Source organism: Phaseolus vulgaris, chromosome 6, assembly GCF_000499845.2.
Source record: "Phaseolus vulgaris cultivar G19833 chromosome 6, P. vulgaris v2.0, whole genome shotgun sequence".
NCBI classification, from domain to species: Eukaryota; Viridiplantae; Streptophyta; class Magnoliopsida; order Fabales; family Fabaceae; genus Phaseolus; species Phaseolus vulgaris.
The window spans coordinates 20,793,642-20,810,149 of NC_023754.2; the positions used below are offsets into that span (position 1 = coordinate 20,793,642).

Here is a 16,508-nt window from a genome sequence, read left to right on the forward strand (position 1 = left end):
CTTTCTGCTCAAGTTTTCCTTTGTCCAAAATAAACTCTATTACACCTTTTAGTAATTTAATCTTTTAATTTTTAATTATTTATTTATTTATTCATTCAATAAAGACTATTATTTTTGTAGAATTATATACATGTATATATATTAAATTGTATTGTTTTTCTTTTTTAATTAATTATTTATAATGAAATCTTGTGTTTGTAAAGTCAATTGTAAATTTCATTAATCTCTTTGATTTATAACTCCTAAGTAAATTATGTTAAAAGTTGGTAAGAATGAGACTTGATAGTAATTTGAAAATAAATAAGTAATGATAATTTATTTGATTTTTTAGTCTCTTCTTAGGGTGTGTGAAATTGTTAAAAACATTAAAGAGAGATTGAACTTTACATTTAAGTTTTATGGATGAGAAAGATTAATAAATTAAAAGTTTTTAATGTTTTCTATATTTCTTGTTGCTAAGTTTTAATGACAGGATGAACTCTAACGCATTCCAAGTATATTTAAATTTATATAGTTTGTTACATGACGAATTTTATCATTATAAATAGTAGGTTGTTTTATTATGTATAACACTTTTGTTCAAAAGAAAGAAAATCAAAAAAGAAAAATTTCTTCTTTAGCCTTTTTGAAATATTTGATAATGTACAACACACTAGTAAATTAAAGGTTACTACATCTACAACTTAATATAATTGAATTGTTGTTCTTACGAAGAATTTTCTTACTACAACTTCTGCAAACAACTCAAGTCACATAAAATGATGTTGAAAAACATACTCTTGCAACTGTTTTTTTAATGATGTTTATGATGTTCCTCCGTTCAATTTCGTGAGTAGGAACAATGACCGAAGGAGATTGTAAAGAGTATGTATAAAATATTTTTGCTAAGAAACATACTAAAACAAATTACATTGTTTTTAGTAAATTATTTTCTTCAAACTTCTATTCTTCACAATATTGTATGTTGTTCTTATTTTTCACTAGCTATTCCCAATTTTGGATGCTTTTACTAGTTTCCTCCTGTATTAAAACCGATAAGGTTAATGAGATTTACTCTGAGATTAAAAAAAGTTACATGCTGTATTACCCAATATCAAATTTGTCGAATAGTTAATATTCACTCACAGTAGTGAATTTTTTTATTGGCCTAAAAATCTATAAATAACACTTTATGGACTATTCTAATAATTTAAATAATCTCAATAGTTTAATTTATTACTTACTCACTTATACTCTCTAAAAATTTTATTAATTTGAGTATGAAAACTCTTTTACAAGTGAACTATCATTAAACTTTCATTTATAAAGTTTAACAATTTTTTACTTAAATATATCAATCAACTTGTCCAATTCGAACATTTATTTTACACAATTCCAACTTATTTTTAATAAAAATACTTATAAAATGAAAAGGGCACTCATGCAATTTAACATTATGCTAACAAAAAAAATTAAGTTATAGAAGAATTATACAATTTAGGACAAGGCTCTGAACTGTGATATCCCTTTGCAGTTATGCAACTTTGCTTGATCAAGCATCACATTATCACTGTTGGCTAAGGTAAGCATTCTTTTTCTTTTCAGAAAGTTTTTTTTTTTTTTAAATAAACTTATTCTCAAAGTTAATAATATAACTGCATTGGTATGGAAACTTCTATTGGAAGACTAAAATGTTCTGCCAAATTGACCTTTTTTTATTTAATTTAATCCTTCTTTTAATAAAAAAAAAGTTCAATTTCATTATTCGTTTTCAAAGGCTTCAATTGGTCTCTTCCATTCAATATAAGCTAAAATTTTCCTAAAAGTTTGTTTTTAAACAGTGGATTGTTAAAAAATCACTATTATTATATTCATTATTAATTTTTAAAAAACCAATAAAATTTAAATTGAAACAAAATTAAGATAGTAATGTGTTAGAACATTCATTATATTTTAAAACATTATAAGTCTAGAGCATAATCTTCAGAGCTCCATTACACATAATGAATTGTTCCTAATATGAATTTGTGACTTTTCTACTTTATATATTACTTAACTTTCTCATTTTTACTAAATGTGTGACTCAAATTCACTCTTAAATTTTTAACAACAATAACCTATTCAAAGACAATAAATTCCATTTTGAGAAAAAACATAAATTTGTTAATAAGTGCAATTATCAACTTGACATGCAAGATTTGTAATTCATTGTTCATTTAAGAAGGAAAGGAAGTTGATGTTAAAGTAAAAATTACACTAGCATAATAAATAAGGTGATGAGAGATGCATATTCAAACACAAATGGCTCTTTGAATTTGAATTTGATTGCTGCAAAACATGTTGTCTAATGTGGGAAACAATTAATCCAAGCAAATGATGATCGGATGAAACTTTCACAATCATATCAAATGATTAGTGGTGTGAATGTGATAAATTGATGGTTGTTGCATGCAAGTGTGTTCATCACCATTACTCAAAATATATAGATTTACATACTTAAATATGTTTGCAATGTGTATAAAAATGATTTAGAAAACTATCCAATGAATCTATTAGCGAGGTTGTAGGGAACCACAAATATTACCCAATTGAAAACAGAAAAAAAGGTTGTTTTGAAATCATCACAAATATGCACAAAAATAAATATAGCAAAACCTAAACAACCAAAATGATGTTACATGTGTAAAAATTAATACCATTATAATAAAAAAAATGTCCCTACAATATAAGGAGTTCAAACTGAGTAAATCTACCTCAAAGTTAGTCAATGATCATCACATTAACAAGTCACACTTCCAATGAAATGTAATATCACTTATTTTTTGCTATCATGATTTTTTTTTATTAGGGTTGATGCAATAATTCAATTTATTAACACAATTACAAATTAAAATTGTTATTTTTTAAGAATATTTCATTGTTAACATAAAATATTTAAAGTAATCATAATTATGCATTATTAGTTTAAAATTATCATTAATAATACTTAAAAAATGAAATAAAATATGATTGTTTATAAAATAACATGTTTTAAAATTAAATAATTAAAAAAACACTACAATATCAACAGCTACTAAATAAAATTAAATAATTAAGTTAATTACAAACATTAAAATATTTGTATTTATCCAGGAAAAAATTAAATACTTCAATTAATTAAAAATATAAATATCTATATTTGAAATTTAAATTAAAACTAAAATAATTTTAAAAAATAATAATTATTTAAGAAAATGTTATTGTAAAAAGTTAAATAAAATAACATTATTTATAAGACAATATTTTTATAACAATTAAATAATTAAGAATATTAAAATTTCTATATTTAATAAATACAAAATAAATAATTAGATTACTTAGCAATATTAAAATATTTATATTTATGGAAGAAAAATTAAATACTTAAATACTTAAATTAATAAAATATTAACATAAAACTTTAATTTAAATCTAAATTATTTAGAAAATTAAAAAGACTTAAAAACAAATCGAAATAGATTCTAAAAGTAAAAAGAATAAACTATTTATCTTGCGTAAAACTTTAAAAAATTGATAAAATAAGATAAGAAATCGGTTTGTATATAACCGATTTCTCACCTCTCAATATTACATGTTGTATTTAAGTAAATAAAGATATAGATATGTTTTTTAAATAAATAAAAGTAAAAAATAGTATTTTAAAAAAATCTCTATTTTCATTTGAAATCTAATACATTTTTCCCTTTCATCAAACTATTTTCATCTCTATTATACTTTTCACCTATTTCTCTTCTCTTCTACCCCCTTTATTTGTTTCCTCACTATCAAACACAGTAAAAGGATTACATGATACGTTGCTGCCTTCATCCCCCCCAAGAGACTTTCCATCCTTACCTAAATCTATAAATGAAAACATCAAATATGTATTATAATTCTAAAACATTAAACACAAGTCAGATATTAACAAGGGACTCCTTTTAAAAAATAAATCACGATGTACAAAGTAGTAATTCTCTCATCACAGATTGAACAGAAAAGAAAAATTTTCATTTTAATGAAAATAAAAAATTGGGGAAAATGAAGGTGTAAAGATCGGGGTAAATAATTTGTACCCCTTGCTGAGAACTGAGAAGCTATTATACTTTTACTGAGGAATGAACGAGCAGCAGCAGTTGGTATGCATCCAAAAATGAGGTAGCAGATGGAGATTCTTAATTGACTCTATAAGAATGTATTAATATCTAAGCTATGATTTTCTTTCCTTTAATCTTGTCCTTGAGGGCATCTTTCTGTGGTTTTGATAAATCCAATGCATCACCTGCAGTGTGTTTCTTACGCTTTGGCACTCCAATGTCAGCAGCATTACCAATGGGACCAGACCAAGCTTGGAATGGTTCCTTTGAATAGGTATAAGAGGTTGATGTGAAAGAGACATCAGTTGGAACAGTATCTGGATCAATATGATGTGAAGAACCCAGAGGAAAACCAAGTTGTCCATCTTGATGTGGTGGAGGGAACTTTTCACTCTTGCTCTTGGCATTTGCATGAGTGATTAGCCGTCTTCTCTGTTACACAGCAAGTTTAATCAACTAAACTTTTAACTCAGGATGCATAATCATTCATATATTTTTTTTCTATTGTGAAGCAAGACACTATATTCGAAGGAAAGTTGAAAATGGTACTGTTGGCACTTGGCAGATATTTGTGTCAGCCTGAGACAAAAAAAAGTTGTGTTGCCAAATCCTAATTGTCCTCACTACTTACTCTCAATCATTTCATTTTATTAAGCATTCTTGAAAGAGATAATAGTCTCAAAGCACATAATATTCCGTGGATTTATAAACTAACCCAAACCACCTCTGGCATACTTGTGATTATTAAACTTACATCAATATTTGATTGAAGCTCAGCATTGGCTTCAGGAGCAGGAAAAGCTTTTATACCACGATCACGAGTCCGATGCTTCTTGGAACCATCAACCTGAGCTTTGCCAGCAGCTCTTAGTCTGTACATTCATATAGATGTAGTATCTTAGAGATAATTAAACACAGTAGGATGGCTATATATATATTATAACTAGCAAACATTAACCAAAAAGACAAGGAAATTTTCGCTCTGATAACCTCTATAAATATCAGTAAGTGTAGTCTGGGGTTTATATTATGTATGTGTTTGTTGAAAGGGTGTGTTTGTCAGATAGTATAAGGTTATAAATGCCAATGACTAATCTAAAGAATACGAAATCTAATTGTTAAGTAACATAAGGGCCAACACCTTGCATTTACTCATCACATGCCTTATTTTCCTTCCAATTTCTCTCACCATATATCTATATGTGTGTGTACATAAACTTTTGGTTTGCAGAAAGGAAAGGTAAGAGCAGAGATACCTCCTCATTTCATCATCCCTTCGTTTAGCATCCATTTCCTTGCTTGGGGGATATTTTGGCAGACTAGAAGGATCGCAAGCATAAGGTTCTGTCGTAAAGAACTGCAAAATGCAGGAGCAGACAGGCAAGGTAAATGTTTACGGGTTTGGTTTTAAAAAGATTATAAAAACAGAACAGGAATAAAACCTATATTAGAATCAAGGTAGTTTCATTCTATCAATTCTTACACATATATAACTATATTATATTAATTTAAGATCATCGACACACTTTATTGTGAAAATTTAAGACAAGTGATCCAATCTATCTATGAATTTAATTTAATTCTAAAGAAAACACAATAAAGTGAATTGTTGAATCTATTCCAATATGAGACTCTTATGGTCAAGATAAACATTCAGCTTGAGAGAGGAACATCACCTCTAAAACAATATTCAATATTTGGTGAAATTTTTTCCAAAAGTAGCAGGTTATTACATTCAATTCAAGCAAATGGTTAAAATAAGATATCCAGAACAAGAAGCTGAAAACTTGCTGTGAGAAGATTTCTTGTCAAGATCAAAAGATCCACCGACTATATTTGTTTAAAGATCACATAGCTTGACAAAAACAGGTTCCACATCAAGAAAACTATAGGGTTTCATGTAGCTCAATGAACAGGTTATTCATTCCCGTCACAGAACAGACTTTCAAGTACCTGTTTTAGACATTTTGGAAATGTTTTGACAATGCACCATCATTTGAAAGAAATAATAAATCAACAAGGCAGTGCAAAATTTGAAAGAAACACACCAGCATTTTAACAAGAAGATCTGGACTTTTGAGAAACCTCACCTCACTTCTCAAAGCATCTGAGGCAGTTTCCCGTTCTACGGGATCAATTGCAAGAAGTGAATCAATGAGGGGTAGAGCAGAAGGTGGAAAATCTTTAAATGTCTCTCTTATGCGCCTCTTGTATGGGTCTCGTGGTTTAAACAAGGTAGCATTAGGCAACTTTGACTTCTTCCAATACTCATCAGAAGGTGAACCACACAGTTTGTATATCTTGTGCAGTTGTTCCACCTATACGAGAGAAGAGTTAGAAAAAATCTAATTGTGAACCATCAACTAAATGCACTTGCTATATCTTCTTATCAAACTATGCAAGTGAAAGTAAAACTAAACATAAGATCTACTTTTAGTATACCAATTAAAAGAATGCATCTTTCTATAAAGAAAGTATGAGAATTATTTATACATTCAACGCAATTTGGAAGCTATTGATCCACGTTGCATGACTGAAGCTAAATTACTATTAATATCCTTATAATCTCCCCAGCACCTCTCTAGTCTCTATCCTCACAAATGCATACTACTATACGACAGATTTATAGAATTACCCACTATCAGAGAAAAAATGAAAAATCCTATAGGCCAACAAGATGATATAGCCTATAGGTGACTTGTTACCTCTGTACGACCAGGCATGATTGGTTTCCCAGCCAATAACTCTCCTAAAATACATCCAGCACTCCAGAGGTCTACACCCACACTATAATCTGTGGCACCAAGGAGCAACTCAGGAGGTCGATACCAAAGGGTTACTACACGACTAGTCATGGGATGTTTATGGTTTGGATCAAAAATAGAAGCCAGTCCAAAGTCGGCAATCTTAAGTGTTCCTTCATTGTCAATAAGAAGATTTGACCCTTTAATATCACGGTGAAGTACATGACGGTTATGACAGTGCTCAAGTCCTGATAGCAGCTGATGCATGTAACATTTTACCTGCAATGAAGGTACAGTATTTGGAGACATCAAACCCTAGCCCTTGAAAAGAAAATGTATCAATTACCAAATGAGATAAGCAATTCTTAAAGCAAACCTGGTCTAACCTGAGGCTCTGTGAACCTGATTCCTGGGCTTGCAGCAAGTCCAGCCAAATCATGATCCATGTAATCGAACACCAAATACAAACTACAGGACATCCTTGACGTAACTAAACCTTGCAACTTTACAACATTGGGATGGTCCAACCTTCTCAAAATAAGAATCTCTCTCGCCATGAATTTTACGCTCTCGGGTTCCAAATTGTCAAAACGAACCTTCTTTAGGGCAACAATTTTACCCGTCATTATGTCTTTAGCTTTGTACACATTACTATAAGTTCCTTGCCCAATCTAAAACGAAAGAAAAACGAGGAAACCAAGAGAAGAAAATAATCATAGTCAGAAGCAAATGTAAGATTCCACACTACAAAAGTTCATCCGGTCCACAAATTCAATTCCAGTTAATTCTACCACCAGCAAATTACAAATAGATTAACAATCAATCACGAGTTTTACTACACTGACAACACCGGGGATATTGGATAAACTGTAGCAATGAGTTTCAAACAAACCACATTAGCACATCCACATAAGGCATGATCCATGATCACAAAATGAATTTCATTTTTCAATCACAATGCAATACATACACACACCCAAATTACAAACAAACACACACTGACACACGCACACACCTTATCAATTTTCTCAAAGGTGTCTGCCTTTCGCGGAATCCAGCCACTGAGTGCTTCCCCACACACTGCAGTGAGCCACGGCGGCCATCCAGCAGCAACCTGCTCCCCCCGCAAATGTTTGGGCAGATTGCTCAGCCTCGGATTCGCCTTCGATCTCCTCCTTTCGCCCCGAGGCCGCTGCCCCCCTTCACCACCACCCTTCTCCTTCTCTTTCTCCTCACCATTCTCAACCTCTACCGCAACCTCACCCGTGCTCCCAGACACTCCATCAACCTTCCTCTTACTCTGACCACCCAAAACCTTCTCCTCCTTCACCTCAGAGATTATCCCCTTCGACGCCTCCCTGCTTATCACACACCCCATTCCTCAAATCTAAGCTCCATCCATCGGCATTCCCAAATACCTAAACAGTCAATCACCAACACGCCAATTAATCCAATCTAAAAAAAAAAAAAAAGACAAATGCACCAAAGCTTCACTGCACGAGAGAACACAATTTTAATCAGCAAGCAAAATTGAAACCGAAATCAAAAGCAAACCTGATTTCAAGAATTTCAAGCACAGACAGAAACCACGAACGTCACTGAGTTCCACCGAGATTCAGTGATCTGGCCAAAAAGGGACAGCGAAATGAAAATCTGTGAATGCCCAGTGAGTTTGGTGGGGAAATTAAAAAGAAAAAAAAGAAAAAGATGATTTTTTGGTGGAAATTGCAGAGAAGTAAAATTGAGTGAGAAGAGGATTGTTTGGAGGTGTGTTTGGACTTTTGGTCTGAGACAAGAAGAAAAGAGTGAGATCTTGTACCGATTCTGATTCTCAGAAGTCAAATCCGAAACACACTTAGAGAATAGAAACGAAAGCGTTTTTGTAGTATGGTATGGTAGAGTAGGAGTGATGTGTGTGTCCTAAATTAACGGGTATTTAGTAGGATGTTTCGTAACTCCTAAGGCACGCCCATTAATCCCTAATTCATAATCTTGATTTATAAATTTAGAGTAACTTTATTTATTGCGTTAGGAGAAGGAGGAGGACATTGGTTTTTGGTGTATTGTTTAAGAAAACTAAAAATTGGTTGCAGAGTCTAATGAAGGAATGGGAGTGCTAACTCCTCCCAATGAGTGCATGTCTCCGCTATGCTGCTGCCTGTAACCCATGTGCTAATTATTCTTTTATTTAATACTTCATTTTTTTTTTCATAATAGTAAGTAAATTATAAATAAATATATGTTTATATACTTTATACTCCAAAATTAAATTCCCCCATCTTAGAGCATGCGAGGATTATTTAGTGTACCATTCGAGATATTTGAATATACGGTTATTAATTTTTAAGAATCGTATAAAATTACAAACGAATACTAATATTGAATGACAAACTATAATACATTATATATTAATATAGTTCTAAAAATTTATAAATATAACTTTTTTTTTAAATATTTTTTATAATTATTTTTTTAGTTTTTAGTTGAATGTCAGAGAACTTTTTATATGTGAATTCTTAGTCTTTGATTCATCAACAAAGTTCGACAACTGTTTTAAAAAAATTTAACTCAACCAAAACTTGATCTCTTCAAAATTTCTCCCAATACATTTTGACAGTTCTAGCTCAGTTTTAATAAAAATATTTGACACTCATAATGGGATTTGGGTAAATTTATTATGAAACCATATCTTTTATGGTACTCACCAAAAGTCATTATAGTGTCAATATCATATATTGTGAGACAAACTCATCTTCATTGATGCTCTCATATGGAGATCATTTTCTACAAGAATGAAGCAAAAGTCCACAGTGTCATTGCTCACATGCATGATAAGTTCAACATGGACCTAAAACTTTTATGAATTCAACATCGTGACGAGATGCAAACTCTCCAAAGCAACTCGTCATAATACACCAAGATCGGACCACACATCGATCTGAGCAAAATTTGCAATCACAACATACAAAATAAGTTTGCATCATTTCATTATCCTTAATAAACCTATCGAGGATACGGGCTGACCAACACGGATACTCAAACTCATAGGATACTCAAGCATACAACAAATTCAGATAAAAAATCTCATATAATGTACCAAAAATAAATCAATTTTAATTAAATAATTTTTTTTATACAACTCTTTTTTTTTAAAAAGTCTAACTAAATCCTTTAAATTTTAAAATTGTTAATTAAAAACCCATCTATGGTTTTTAATGCCTTTTAATAAGAGGAAAATCTCTAACTAGTATACAAATAGTAAAATATGTTTTACTCATTTTAAACTAAGGGTGGGACTAGTACAAAAGTCTCTCAAAATAAATCTATAAATCTATTTTATCTTAGATGAATTACTATCACGAATCACTTTTATACAACTCATATTATAATTTTAAAACTTTTACTCCATTTATAAGATTCTATAAAAATCAATTTTTTCATATTTTTATTTGGATTTTATTTTTTATAATTTACAGTTCAATTTAATTATTAAAATATTATAATTTACTATTAATATTCCATATCTTATACCAGACCTAATTCTTAGTTTTAAGATAATCACATGAATTTCCTCCAATAAGATTTGTTTACTAAACGTGTTTTTAAGAAATTGCATTTGAGATAATCTTATATCGGATTTTCATTGTTATCATTGTAATTTTTTTACTATGTATTAAAAGAAGAAGTTGAAATTTTGTATGGATGTTTCTTCCTTCACCTTTCTTTTATTTTCACCTATTTTCACGTTTGAATGATATTTAATGTTACTTCCTTATTTATTTGCTTTAACCTTTATGTTTTCTCAAAATAACTAATGTTTATTTTTCTAAATAGACAAATGCTCACTAGAATACCCCACACGAATTTATGAATTATTATTTTTTATTAAAATGATTAAAATTATACTTTTCTTTTGTTTTTTAAGACACCTTCATTTAATTTTTTAATTTAATACCCCTCATGTAGTTCTTTAACCAATTCTCTTATTCTAAAATCGGTCCTAAACAACGGTTAATCAATTATATTTTTATGGAGAAATTATACTTACATATTTTTATGTTAAGCTAAGTATAAATTTTAAAAATAAATGCTTATTTTTTATGTTTAGTAATAACAATCATCTCTTTAATAATTATAATAAAATATAATTAACCTATTTCATTTTATTTAAAAATTATAAAAATCATGAAAATTAAAAGTTAATGTGTAAAAATTAGTTTTTTCATTAAATTATAAATTATCTTATAAAAAATTACATTTTGAGAAAATGTCATTTTAATATAAATAGCGATTAAATTTATTAACTTATTATTACATAAGATTTAATTTTAAGTTATAATAAAATAAATAAATTAAGTGATTAATCTACAAGAAAAAAAAAAAAAAACGAATTAACAGTATGAAATATAAAATTTTAATAATCTATGCTATAAATTCCAAAGGCTTGAACAATAGTTTTACACTGCAGAAAGTTTTTACACTATCATTCAATAATAAATTTTCATATCTGATGAGATTTGTAAGTTTTACAATAACTACCGATAAAGTCATAATTATCACACTTTATGATTGGTTGATAGTTTAATTTTTTTACACTAAATATGAATAAATAAAAAACTCTTAAAACAGAACAATGCATTTAATGTTAGCCATATAATATTTTTTTAATTATCTTGACAATATAAATTTAAATTAAAATCATTATAGATTATTTACTCATCTAATCCCTTATTGCAGCTATAAATAAAAAAATATATACTCTGTAAACTTTATCTTATTCCAACAAAAATACACATGAAATCCAAGTAAAATGTATATTGTTTTAGTAATGCAAAAAATTAACAAAATACCAAAATCGTTCAACCCCATTATACTTCACATGTACCAAATCCTTTCAGCCATTTTTTAATTCTCTAGCTCTTTCCTGCCATTTTTCAGTCCTTGGATTTGAATCATCTAAAGGTATAAAATAATTATATCATTACCAACCAACAAAAACTGGACAACATATTATTGAAATAATGCACTTTTTCTTCCTTTTCTTGTTGCAAGAGCTTCTGCTTAGAATTGGAACAAATTCTACCTTGCTTTATCTCATTGGAAGAGAAAAATTGTAAAAGCTCAAATGGCACTTTGCCAACAAACCCAAAGTGCACTTTGAGTTACATTTTTTAGTACATTGGCAAAGTTTGTTATGAGTTTTTATAATTTTTCCCTTGCAATGAGTTGAGCAAGGTAAAAGCTCTGGCAACAAAGAAAATGAGTCAGACCGATAATTTCATTAACGTGTTGTCCAGTTTTTATAGACCATTAGATGATTCAAATCCAAGGAGAGAAAAATGAGTGGAGAGGATCTAAATCTAGCCGCAATCCTCACTACCACACCAAATATAACCATTTATTGAAACTAAACATTATGCTTATATAATGCAATTATCTACTTCTAATGATACAAAATATAGTTGAAAATTAAACTTGTAATGAAACTTTGTAAGTAGATGATAATGTAAAAATACTTTGCCCAATGGTACATAATCTATTTTACTCAATAGTTATTCATATCATACATGCATTTACTTATCCTAGAAGGGACGGCAAACTCTGTAGCCCAACCTTCTTAATGGATCACGCTCAAGAAATTCTAATGACATATTTATATATATAATTTTGTATTTCAAATTTATTGCTCGACATAAAATTACCAAAAGGATATGCATATGCCTATTCTTTCCCGTAAATGACTGTAAAGGCCATGATATTTGGAAAGAACTACCATACTTCTTAATCTCTAGTATATATATACTCACTCATATCATATCCTAAGATGGCCAAGCTCAGAGCTAGTTCTTGATACATCTTTGTCTTCAGGTTTTAGATCTTCCTTTTCCTTGCTCTTGGACACCTCTTCTGCCATGGATCTCCTTGGAGGAGCTGAGCAGACTGGAACCACTGATCTGATTCTCACAGCTGGTGCCATAAATAGAGGAGTAGGTGATCTCATCATGCCAAACCTTTCAGGAGCAGATGTACCTGGACTTTGTGGGATTCCCGTTCTCAACCTTGATGCAACATGTTGTGGTCTTGAAACAACAGATTGAGTAGGGCATATGGTTCTCACAATGGAAGATGATGAAGGGGCTCGTGGTCTAAAACTTCTGTTGTAGTTTGCTTGTGAGTGTGATCTGAGAACAGATGAACCAATCCTGGATGGGTTTTGGAGCTCAGAATTAATTGGTCTGTGTACAGATCCCATGCTCCAATGAGAATCCCATTCAGATTTCTCACATTGTTCTCCCTGCTCAGTAGTTCTACTTCTGCTTCCAGAACTATCATGCTTTTTACTCTCATCATCTGAACCTGGTGGCAAGACTCTAGTTTCATTGCTGAAGGTGCAAACTGGGGGGTCTTCTGTTTTTTCTTCTTGTATCTCTCTGATGGTAAGTGTTGACCTGCCTGCATTTAGTTCTGGACCAATTTGGTTTGAAAAACAAAATGAAGGGCTTGATGTAGCCATTGACAATTTTGGTCCTACAGGAACTGATGACAACTCACTTGGGAAGTAAAGACAGTGGTCTGGCTGGAACATGGATTGCATTAATGGATAAATATGTGGACTAGATGGAATAATAGGCTGAAAGGTTAGTGCCAATAGACGATTTTGTTGCTGCAAAATTTGTTCTTGCTGCCAAATCTGATATAGAGCCACCTCTGGCGAGAAACTGGAGATTACACAATGCTGACATTGTGTAGGGTACATGTCTGCAGTGGGATGAGTTGATACCAAAGAGGTCGTAGTCGATTTTTGCCATCCCAGTTGATTATCACTTTGGGAAAAGTTCTTCGAACCATTCGCAAGGATGCGAGCTATGATGACTTGATCTTGTTCTCCATTGCCTCTAGCCTCCGGAGAAAATGAAGATGATAAACTATGCTCTGACACTAGAAGAAATTTAAAACAATGACAATAAGTTACATGTGGGAAGGAAAGACAGAATAATGTGAAAAAAAAGAGAAAGAAAGGTGTGTTGAAAAATGTCCAAAGGCAACTAATACACAAAAATTTGATTGAAGAATCACAATGCTCACATTTTTTCAATGCAGCCCAAGCAGCCATCGCAGCATTTTTTTGAGCCTGTTTCTTGGTCCTAGCTGGGTCTCCTGTAAAATGCTTTCCTGCAATCTCAACTGTACATGAGAAGTTAGGACCGTGACCTGGTCCAGAACGAATTGTTGTATAAACAGGAAGATTCAGTCCAGCTCTATGAGCAGTTTCTTGTAGTAAATTCTTGTAGACTCCTGTTTCATCCTGTCAATATCCAAACGAAAAATACATATTCAGAAAAAATCTTTTAGATCAACAATGAAATTCTTTAACTCCTAACATTTGCGGGCATATTTCTATTCTTAGTCTAAACTGAAATTCTTCTATTTGTCGTCTATTGATTTGGTTGCAGAAAAGTTAAATGTAATGAATAAAGCAGCCTCTACATATTTTGGGGAAATGCAATACAAGCCTCTAAAAGAAGATAAAAAGAGACTATATTAATATCTATTTGTAAGTGTATATTTGTCCTTGAAATCGCTTATATAAGTAGACATTTAAACCAGTAATAGAGAGAAAGCTAAACATGAAAACTCAGCTTTAAACAATCCTATTGAAATGCTTCTGATTACCTACAAAGTAGGTGTTAAAATTATTTTTGTATTTCTGATACAATAAATACTTCTTTTTTTAAGATAAATTTCTACTTTTATTTCTTGCTATACCAATACAATATTGAATATTTTCAAGAGTGATTACAATTTTAAAGAAAGAAAAACTGGGAAGGAGATTATGAAAAATTCTCATTTTCTCACCAGAACTCTTGCAGCCAAAGCTCTAGAGGGGCCTCTTTTTGCAAGAGTGTTAAGAGCCACCTCAGCCGCTGCATGTTCTGCCTGTCTAAGAGTAGAGCAGAAAGTAGGGCTTTCAAAGGTCTCTCCATTAAAGTTGACAGTTGCTTTGAAACGAGGAGCATGATCAGGCCCTTCACGAATGCATGAATAGGCTGGCAAATTAAAACAGCTTCTTTGAGCCAACTCTTGTAGCCGATTCTTATACATGTCTGCACACAAATAAAAATTAAAAAGGAATTTGATTTTCATAATCTAAGGTAAGAAAAAAGAGAACTTCTGTTATTCTAGCAAACATTTATCGGGAAGAATAATTCACCACACACCAAACTTTTATAATTGAAGAAATTTATCACATAACAATATCACAATTTCTCTATTTTGTTCAATAACAAAGACTCATATCAGTCAAAATCACAGAGGCTTTCTTCAACTACACGAGTTAGAAAGTTTTCCATAGTTTAAAAGGGTAGTCATATCATACCACAACTGTTACATCCCAATTTCTCTTAAATTGTCTGCCATTACACCAAAGATAAATATATTCTTCATCCACATAACAGCACCCCCCACACTTGGATTAGTGTTCATATGAATCAACAAGAGAAATCATAGCAACACATGCGTTAACATACTCTTTTGAATACACTGGACTATTGGTTGAAACTTACTGAAAATTAAAAAAACTCGTGAGTCTCACTTCTCACTTTAGTTTTCAATAAATTTTAACCAATGATGGAAAAATGTATTAGAAAGAGTGTATGAGAGAATGTGTTGCTAGTACTCTTCATGTCAACACACCCTCACATAGGAATCTAAGGATTAATTCCCACAAACAAACAAAAATCAACGGAGCAATGAATAACAACTTATGAGGTGATAATAAAGATAAACCTAATTAAACAACAAAATAAGCAGCAATAACTGAATTCATTTCTACATATATTCGAAAATACTAACAACACAGTAATTGAGATTTTTCTATACATTGGAACAAACTTTTTCAGGAATAATTTACACCGACAAAAGTAGAATCACCATTTTACTCAACCTCGTTCAAAATAAATGGAAATGTAAAATCGCAGCACAGAAAAATAAAACTCTCGAAACCCCTAATAGTAACTAACTAAATAGTGAAAGAATGAAGCAGACCCGTTTGTCTATATTCACTCAAAATCTACGAAACAACGAAATGGACCAATATTCAGCACGATCAAACCCATTTATAAGAAAACAACTCAGAAATTGCATTGATAAAAGTAAAAGAAAGACGATAGAGAGATAGAGTGTTAAAGCAAGAAAAATCAGACCTTTTTGAAGAGCAGTGTGAAAGGATCTGAGGGTGATGAACCACAAAATGAAGTACAATTAAAAGCATCAGAGAGCGTGTAAATCTTTTGAGTGTTTGGTTAGAGAAAAAAATGGAGAAAGAAAGAAGCAGAATAATAAAAGTAACAGTAAAGTGAGATTTATTATTCGCACAACACAAAACAACACAACGGCGATTTTTATTTTCTGCTTAAGGAAGCAAAACCACGCAAGCAATCTGTACTTATGGCTCATTCATTATCATAACTGTGTCCTTTCTTCCAAAAGGTTAAAATCTTATCATCTCTTTTATTATTTTATTTTATACAAAATATTACTAAATAAAAAATAAATGCACTTATGCTGTTTGTAAAAATATCCCTTGAAAATCTCTATAGATTTTTCTAGAACTCTTCGTAATAAATACCCTAACATGTATGCAACATCTTAAATTCTTAAAAAATTGTTACTT

The 16,508-nt window shown here is 30.8% G+C and overlaps 2 protein-coding genes across 3 annotated transcripts; both read right to left on the reverse strand.

Moving 5' to 3' along the window:
- Positions 1–3,916: 3,916 nt before the first annotated feature.
- LOC137831743 (probable serine/threonine-protein kinase At1g54610) lies at positions 3,917–8,953 on the reverse strand. Of its 2 annotated transcripts, XM_068639544.1 has the most exons (9): positions 8,655–8,953; positions 8,390–8,458; positions 7,851–8,253; positions 7,222–7,506; positions 6,797–7,114; positions 6,182–6,409; positions 5,348–5,448; positions 4,846–4,963; positions 3,917–4,523 (listed from the first exon to the last, which is right to left on the reverse strand). In XM_068639544.1, exons 3-9 carry the CDS (start codon positions 8,211–8,213, stop codon positions 4,200–4,202), a joined length of 1,737 nt encoding a protein of 578 aa, XP_068495645.1. In that variant the 5' UTR covers positions 8,214–8,253; positions 8,390–8,458; positions 8,655–8,953; the 3' UTR covers positions 3,917–4,199. The 2 variants fall into 2 exon arrangements, with proteins under 2 accessions (XP_068495645.1, XP_068495644.1); XM_068639543.1 differs by having other exon boundaries at positions 8,390–8,933.
- A 3,389-nt stretch (positions 8,954–12,342) lies between these two features.
- LOC137831746 (double-stranded RNA-binding protein 2-like) lies at positions 12,343–16,333 on the reverse strand. Its single transcript, XM_068639549.1, has 4 exons — positions 16,039–16,333; positions 14,693–14,940; positions 13,922–14,141; positions 12,343–13,774 (listed from the first exon to the last, which is right to left on the reverse strand). Exons 2-4 carry the CDS (start codon positions 14,936–14,938, stop codon positions 12,648–12,650), a joined length of 1,593 nt encoding a protein of 530 aa, XP_068495650.1. The 5' UTR covers positions 14,939–14,940; positions 16,039–16,333; the 3' UTR covers positions 12,343–12,647.
- Positions 16,334–16,508: the final 175 nt, after the last annotated feature.

Bases quoted from the DNA above. Each gene is read 5' to 3' on its own strand.
- LOC137831743 (XM_068639544.1), bottom strand. From the start codon at position 8,213: ATGGGGTGTGTGATAAGCAGGGAGGCGTCGAAGGGGATAATCTCTGAG. The intron at 6,410-6,796 runs GTAACAAGTCAC...TCTCTCGTATAG, and splicing joins TCATGCCTGGTCGTACAGAG to GTGGAACAACTGCACAAGAT. The intron at 4,524-4,845 runs GTAAGTTTAATA...GCTGTGTAACAG, and splicing joins AGCTTCAATCAAATATTGAT to AGAAGACGGCTAATCACTCA.
- LOC137831746 (XM_068639549.1), bottom strand. From the start codon at position 14,938: ATGTATAAGAATCGGCTACAAGAGTTGGCTCAAAGAAGCTGTTTTAAT. The intron at 14,142-14,692 runs GTGAGAAAATGA...GGATATTGACAG, and splicing joins CTTTGGCTGCAAGAGTTCTG to GATGAAACAGGAGTCTACAA. The intron at 13,775-13,921 runs GTGAGCATTGTG...AATTTCTTCTAG, and splicing joins TTGGGCTGCATTGAAAAAAT to TGTCAGAGCATAGTTTATCA.